This window comes from Triticum urartu, chromosome 5, assembly GCF_003073215.2.
Source record: "Triticum urartu cultivar G1812 chromosome 5, Tu2.1, whole genome shotgun sequence".
NCBI lineage: Eukaryota > Viridiplantae > Streptophyta > Magnoliopsida > Poales > Poaceae > Triticum > Triticum urartu.
In genome coordinates, this window is record NC_053026.1 from 172,228,937 (window position 1) to 172,237,220 (window position 8,284).

At 45.5% G+C, this 8,284-nt stretch overlaps 2 protein-coding genes across 3 annotated transcripts; one reads left to right on the top strand and one right to left on the bottom strand.

Moving 5' to 3' along the window:
* Positions 1-2,754: 2,754 nt before the first annotated feature.
* Positions 2,755-7,903, top strand: LOC125508293. Of its 2 annotated transcripts, XM_048672951.1 has the most exons (3): positions 2,755-3,127; positions 5,328-5,417; positions 7,227-7,903. In XM_048672951.1, exons 1-3 carry the CDS (start codon positions 3,016-3,018, stop codon positions 7,340-7,342), a joined length of 318 nt encoding a protein of 105 aa, XP_048528908.1. In that variant the 5' UTR covers positions 2,755-3,015; the 3' UTR covers positions 7,343-7,903. The 2 variants fall into 2 exon arrangements, 1 of the variants encoding a protein (XP_048528908.1); XR_007283349.1 differs by lacking the exon at positions 5,328-5,417.
* LOC125508292 lies at positions 3,134-5,321 on the bottom strand. Its single transcript, XM_048672950.1, has 2 exons — positions 4,336-5,321; positions 3,134-4,233 (listed from the first exon to the last, which is right to left on the bottom strand). The coding sequence occupies exon 2, from the start codon at positions 3,890-3,892 to the stop codon at positions 3,308-3,310; it is 585 nt and encodes a 194-aa protein (XP_048528907.1). The 5' UTR covers positions 3,893-4,233; positions 4,336-5,321; the 3' UTR covers positions 3,134-3,307.
* Positions 7,904-8,284: the final 381 nt, after the last annotated feature.

The window sequence follows — 8,284 nt, forward strand, 5'->3', positions numbered from 1 at the left end:
TGGCACGGTGGCATGGGCCTCGGCTTGTTCGGGTAGCTGGAGCGGTCCAAAAAAAGCTTCTAAATACTCAGGATGCAGTACAATATTTCTGAACTACTTGAAACGGCTAGCAGCCTTGCACTAAGGCAATGGGCTTTCAATAAGCATTCAATTCTGTTGTCTAGATGTTCAGCAAGAGCAGCACGGCATGAATGCCCTCAAGTTTAAAATATCAGAATCAGAAGAAAGAGAAAATGCTTAGGAAGTCAAGTTTTTCCGTGAGCAGCTATCATTTTGGGACTTGGATTTGAAAACCAAAGCCCTTGATGGGTCGAAGTTTTACTTGGTGTCGCAAACCACTTCTAGTAAAGAACTATTTATGGGGTAGCAGAACCACAAGCATGGAAGCCACATGATCGTTGTATGATAATAAATCTCACAACAACTGAATAAAGACTGATTAAATCTTACAGGGTTACTGGATTTGCTACACTGTCGTTCTATTCAGAGATGTAAAGAAATCTCACGGGTGTGTGTGCTTTGTCCCCCCAAATCCCTTCCCTAGTGATCCCTTACTTCTAGAGCTTGCGGGATGAGGAGGGCGGGATGAGGAAATTACGGTGAGCCGTTGCCGGTCGCTCCAATCGGTGGAGAAAGAGAGCCGGGTGGGCGGCCTCCTCCAATCAGATGTCGCCGGTTGATGCAGCGGATCCAAGCTCGGCCGGTCGGGCAGCCTCTTCCAATCCGCCGTCGCCTGTCGCCGCAATCAGGGGGGAGTAGAGCGGAGTGCTCGCGGGGATGGTCGATGTGGTGGATCCGTGCTCTGTCGGCGGGGCGGCCACCCCCAATCTGCCGGCCCTAATCGCCGCAGTTGTGGGATTGGAGAGTCGATTGAATCTGAGGAAAAAATGCCCGGGTGGGCGGTGGCTTTTAGCGGTGCCTCTTCGCGGGCGAGATAAAATGATAAACTTTGGCTGGGTCTTTGACGGGTGGGGACACAGGGTGGATGCGGGATAAAAAATAGAGAAGTGTAGGGAAAATATTGCGTGGGTGGAGGGAAAAAAGTTTTTTGTGAGAAGATGGTTTATTTTCAGAATTTTATATCCACTTAATATTATGTAATTCATTTAATTCGAAATAAGTAGCAAATGATTAAGAAAAAAGCAAATCTTACATGAACATTATGATGTGGTGTTTTCCATTTTTTAGGAGAATTCTAAATAAATATGTCAAAAGCTGTACAGAGGGGTCCTAGTATTTGATATGGCAAAAACAAAATGCAATGAGTGATTATTTTAACTACTTGTGTAAATAAAATTGGTAACTTCCAGCGTAAATGATCTAGGGTTCATCCTCTGTCATCACCCGTCCTACTCTTACACCGACTAAATCGATGGCGGTGTATGTGGTTTTTCTTTCGTTGACTTTGTTTCGGTCGAGGCAGGGAAGACGTAATCCAACAACACAGGTGTTTTTGATTTAACACCAGCATGGGTACCGACCAAATTTTTGGGCAAGTCAAGAGATGCCTAATGTCGACCTCTTAGATCATCTACGACCACAACTCGCAAAATCCACCTCCAAACGCCCGCAGACGTGTCTGGGCGTTTGGGCCTGATTCGCGTTGCTCAGTTAGGTGGTAAAAATGCGTCCATGTAGTGATCGGGAAGGCCGCCCGAAAGTTTGGGGCAGATTTGGGTCGGGCTGTAGATGCTCTAAGAGCATATATACATCTAGATATATCAAATATGGCCCCTCAAACGCCCGCGGACACGCCCAGACGCGTCCGCGGGCAGTGACCGAGCACGCCTTAAATTTCACTTGTTGTATCTGGACATCTCATACTTGATTCTTAAATTCATACAAAGACATATAAACAAAATAAACCTATGTACTACGTCGATCACCTAGTTACTCATCCTCGAATATGTTAACGACCTCCATGTCCGGCTCCAGCAGCATTGGTGGTAGCTACAGCTCTGCCTCCTTCGGCTGCTCCGCTCCAGCCTCCTTCGTCTCTATCTCTGCGTCGAGTTTGGTGAAGAGCGCGTCGGACGCCGCCTGCTCCTGCCTGAGGAACGCTCGGTTGGCCTTCACATAGCCCTCATCCTGGATGGACTCCAAGATGGCCTGCTGCTCCGCCATCTCGTTGTACTGGGCGACGGTGAACTCCGCCTCCGCCTGCACCATGTTGAAGCCCGATAGCTGCAGCTCCGGCTGCTCCGCCTCCTCCACCTCCATCGGAGCTAGCTCCTCATCCTCCTCCTCTTCTTCCCCCGGCTGCAACTCCTCCTACTCCGGCTCTGGCGGCGCGGAGAGGGGGGAGGTGGATGGGCTCGGACTGGCGGCCCAAAGAGAGGGGGTTGGATGGGCTAGGGTTTCGGTACTCCGGTATGGTCAAATAGGTGGATTTTCTCTCGGCGGCGAGCTAGAGCGGCGTCATGCGGCGTTCACACCATGACGGACGGAGGAGGCGTCCGTCAGACCGCCAGATTTCCGGGCGAGTCCGCGTGGGACCTCTTCATCAGTCGTACGTGGCAGACGTGCCCGGGCGCGCCCGGACGCCCCATATTTGGACTAGATATGCGGGGTGCTGGTCAGTCCGGTCGTTTGAGGCCCATTTAAGGAGGCCGTCTGAGTTAGAAAATCACGATCGGTCAGTGACCGGGCGGCCTATTTGGACGTATGAGACGGATTTGAGGTGCCCGGTTGTAGATGCTGTTGTGAATACAGATATAATGCTTATGTCATTGTGGTGTATATGCTTTAAAAAAACGCTCACACTCATCTCGCTGCTTCTGCTCTTGTGCTAGGCTGCTAGCTATCACCTCGTCTCCTCCGTGCCGTTGACCACAAAAAGAATCCCCAAATCAGCGCCAAACGACCCGCTGCCGCACCTTGCCGCCGGTGGCTCGAGCACCGCTTGGGCGGAGCGCCCTAGCCCCGCTGCACAGGCGCTTGCTTTGCCGACGGCGGCTCTGCAACAGTGTGCTGTCCGAAGCACTTCGGCAGCCCCTTCCCCCTCTGCTGTTGAGGATGCACGCGGCGGAGGGGAGGAGTCGCGATGGGTCACGCGAGAGGAGAAAGGTCGCGTCCCGGTGGTTCTGCAAGAGGCGCGTGCAAAGGGGACCCGCGAGATTGCTGCAGGGTGAGTGCTTGATCGATCGCCTCCTAGTTTCTACAGTATATATTTCAGTAGGGTGGAACAGAGTAGATTTATTGGCCACGTATATGTGTCAAATCCGAACCATGGTCTGTACTGTATTGCGTGAACATGAACATAAAAGAGTTATAAACTTTGGTAAAATACAAATAGGCATTATATGATCTACTCATCATCACTTGAATGCTCGTTCTCACTCAATGCACCATCTTCCTGTCCATCATCGTCAGTAGCACTATCTTCATCATAGTTGTTGTCATCCTTCAGAAGATCGTAAACAATACTAGCATGAACAGGTGTGCCTTCTTCATCATCACGGCTATAAGTGTCCAACAACTTATCAATATTCTTCATAGTGGAAGTTGTCGAGGGCATTTCTTCCTGGTATGCATTTGTAGCATTGAGCTCGCCTGTCTCCAGTTCAGGGACATCGTACAAATGTCTATGACTGAAAGTCTGCACCACATTCCAGTCCTTCCCATATTTTGTGTCTTCCATGTAAAACACTTGTTCTGCTTGAGAAGCCAAGATGAAAGGATCCTTCTTGTATCGAAGCGCCTTAACATTAAGACTTTTGAAGTAACCATCATCTTTCATGCCGGTCGCCTTGCCACGGAGATCAAACCAATCACCACGAAACAAAAAGATCGACCTTTCTCCATGCTTGTTTTTGGGGTACCGCAACTCCAGAACTTCTTTGAGAACACCATAGTACTGAGTCTCTACATTATTGACAATTGCCTTCACCATGATTCCTGAATTTTGAGTTTTTCTTTTCTTTTCACGATCAAAGGTGTGATACCGAACACCATTCACATTGCAGGCAGAGTATACCACTGTCCGCTGGTTTGGCCCACATGCTAGTGAGTACAAATCCGCCAAAACATGTTGTTCTCCTAAAGTATATATCTGTCACAAGATGCGCACACAGTAGTTACATGGTCAGTTATTAACATAAAAAAATGCAAGATGGACATAACAAAGACATAAACAGATAACTTACATGCTTTTCGAACCATGTAGGGAATTCTTTCTTAAGTGTGTGCTCAATGTTAATGACACCTCTCCTTCGTATTTCTTCTCGACAAACCCTACAACAATAAAGCAAAAAATATCATTATAATTAATTTTCGCTAAGAGCCCATCACATACTTTACTATTAATGATGATGACAACTTGACAAGTGAACTTACTCCATGTACTCCTCTACTTCAGGACAATTGGTAAGCACATACCAAACCATTTGGTCGTACTCAGTTGGATAACAATGGAGTTTGGATGACCCAAAACCTTTTGCAGCAACTGAAAAAACTTCCAATTCATCACAAGAAACACTCCGCTTCCCATCCTTGTTCCTATCTTCCTTGTTAAACCTTGTCTCAATATTAATCAAATATCTGGAGCAAAAGGTTAAGCACTCATCCACGATATAGCCCTCTGCAATCGACCCTTCTGGCTTTGCTCTATTACGAACAGTTCCCTTTAGGTACCCAAGCCTTCTTTCTACTGGATAAATTCAGCCATAATGCACGGGCCCCCTCAGAATTGCCTATTCAGGTAGGTGAACAGCTAAATGGACCATTACATCAAAGAAGGCAGGTGGAAAAATTTTCTCAAGCTTGCATAGAATTATAGGAATATCTTCCTTCATCTGATGAAGCACATCAAGTCTAAGAGTTTTTGAGCACAACTGCCTGAAAAAGTTACCCAATTCAGCAATGGCTTCATATATATCATTTCTGACAAGTCCTCTTAGCGCAGCTGGCATTACTTGTTGCAGAAGTATGTGGCAGTCATGGGTCTTCAACCCATGCACTTTACATGATTCAAGATCCACGCATCTTGCTAAATTACTAGCATATCCATCTGGGAATTTCACATTACTCGCAGAATCTTTTCTTATTTTCCCTCTTAAGATTATACTCTGCTTTTGGCTTTGTAAATCCACCCTTCCCATCAGGTTTCATATGCAGGTCTGTCCTTATTCCAAGTTTTTGCAGATCCACTCTTGCACTTACTGTATCCTTATTCTTTCCATCACTCTCTAGTAGAACCCCAAGTATATTCTCACATATGTTCTTCTCAATGTGCATCACATCAAGGTTGTATGCTAATTTCAGTTTCGACCAGTATGGCAGATCATACAGGCTCACCTTTTGACTCCAGTTTGGTTCACCTTTTTCAGGGCGCTTCCTCTTATTTCATGGATACTTGCCTGGTTTGAAAACAAGTTTTTCTAACCTGTCCACCACTTCTTTGTTTGTGAACTTCCGAGGTTTCCCTCTATTCTCAGTCTTCCCATTGAAAAGTTTGCTTCTTCTGTAAGGATGATTAGTAGGCAGAAATCTTCGGTGCCCAACAAACCCAATTTTATTTTTCAATGGCTCAGAGCAAGGCTCCACATCACAGTGCACACATGCATGATAACCTCTTGTGCTACGGCCCGATAAAGTGGCCAGTCCAGGGTAATCATGAATCGACCACAAGAATGCCGCATGCAAATTAAATGGTTCCCCCGTCAATGCATCATATGTTTCGACACAAGTTACCCAAAGCTTCATCATATCTGCAATCAGCGGCTGCATAAATACATGGAACTCCTTTCCAGGTGCTTTTCTTCCAGGAATAAGCAAAGACATCATGAAATTAGATTGGTCCATGCACATCCAGGGTGGGAAGTTGTAGGGGATGATAAAAACAGGCCACATACTATATGAACTCGTCATGTTTCCAAAGGGGTTGAATCCATCCGTGGCAATACCAAGCTTCATATTACGGGCATCCTTAGCAAACCAACCGAACTCACTATCAAAGTGCTTCCATGCTTCACCATCGGCAGGGTGTCTCATAACATTTGCCTCAGCAACCCTCTTCTCCTTATGCCACCTTGCATCTGCTGATTGTTCCTTTGACACAAAAAATCTTTGAAGCCTTGGGATGATAGGAAAGTACCTAAGTACCTTGTGAGGTATCTTTTTCCTCCCCACCTCATCTTTCCATCTTGATGTCCCGCATTCAGGACAATGGCTCTTGTTGGCATGTTGGCCCAAAAACAATGCACAATCAAACTTGCAAACATGAATTGTCTCGTAACCCAGCCCGACTTCACTAAGAACATTCTTAGCTTCAGTGTATGATTTAGGTATATAAGCATGTGGAAACGCCACACTAATCAGCTCAACAAACTGATTAAATGCTCTATTTGTAATCCGGTTGTATGATTTGATATGGAGGAGCTTAATAATGAACGACAGCCGTGTGAAATCACTACATCCTTCATAAAGATCTTTCTTCGCTTCATCCATTAGCTTGGAAAAGAGGTTAGGCTTATCCTTGCCTTGCCTTCCAGACATGAACATATCATCTACCATATACGCAACATCACCTCCGTTGGCTACATCACGGTCATCATCATCATCTGATTGATATGCAGCACCCTCTGTATTATCACCTTCATCATCACTCACCACTTCACCATGAAAGACCCACCTTGTATATGTAACGGACATACCATTGCATAGTATGTGCTCCTCTACTTCAGCCTGGCTGCGTTGTTCCACATTCAGACAGTCCTTGCATGGGCTCAATATGTCCTGATTTTCCCTGAAATTTTGGCGAACAAAACCCATAAACTCTTCGACACCTTTCATGTATGGTGGTGTGAAATGCGTTCCTTGTATCCAGCTTCGATCCATTGCACTACAACAAAATAGTTTACCATTAACAAAATTATGCTTACACCGCATTGAAGCAATATCTACTACTAACACAACTAGTGAACCCACTACTAAACTGAAACAACAAAACGGGCACAAATTTAACCCTTTCAAGATTGATGAGAACATCTACTCAGGCAATGAATTTAGTAAAACAAAACCTCATTCACATTGTCTTTCCTAAGTACAACATATATGCTTGGTTTCCAAATGCCACGGGCTTGTGCATGTCTTGTACACAAACATATATATGCTCACTGTCATTGCAAAACCATGCATCTATCTATGCTACATCTAACATTCGTACACACAATACAATAGCAGAAGTAACAGTTCAATCGTTCACACAATTTACCTTTACCTTGCAGGGGTCGGCTGGACTGATGCTTTGGGCGTTGGGGCCAAGCCGGGAGCACTGGCAAGTCTAAACTCTGCGCCTTCGTCAGGTGATGGATATACTGCAAACTCTGAGCATAGTTGGTGATGGGACGGTGGCCAGTTGGGACAGGTTGGGGACAAGCGACGTTGTCCCCGTCGTCGACGAGCAAATGCGATGCCTGTGATGGAAGAGCGGAAGATAAGAGGGAGAGGCGGAGGCGCGGTGTGGTAGCCGGTGCGATGCACCGGCGCTGTAACGCGTCGTACAATATGTTGGCCGGATGGATCCGCATGAGGTGGTAGAGGGGAGTGGATGCACTTACTTGGAATTGGCAACAGCCAGCCGGAACCAATCTGTGTCGTGCTTCGGCTATCACCGTCCTGCTTCTCCCCGCCGCGAAGCTCCGCAAACTAGAGCCGAGAAGACGATCAGATCGAATCACATATGCCCTGGGAAGAAATAATTAACCTACATATATAGTCTCCCTCAAAAAAAACCTACAGATATAGTCACACACGCCCAGGCGTATAGTCCAAGAATATTATAGCAGGATTTGTATAGCGTCCGAACTCTTTCCTAATGGCAACGTATAGTCCAAGAATATGATGGCACGATTTGTGTAGCATCCGAACTCTTTCCTAATGCCGGTTCGAACTCCTGTACCAATCCTTTTTGCATCGACTCTCCTATTTTAATTTTAAGTTTTTATAGATAGAACCAAACAACATGACCTCACGAGCGCACCATTCAAGTTTTTTTGCCCAATCTGTTTATAGATAAGAAAAAAAAGTAAGATGTCATCGACTCTCCTATTTCCATTTTAACTTTTGAGATAGAACAAAACAAAATTAGCTCACGAGCTCCCAGTTGAAGTTTTCAGCATAGACACTGTAGAATATTTTTTAATGCCCGATTAATTTTTTTGTCGAGCCACTACATATTTATATTAGAAAGAACAAAATAACCATCTAAAAAAGTACAAAACAAGGTTTTCCCTTTTTAAGAATGTAATAGTCATAAATATTTCCATGGCCACTACCTACTTAT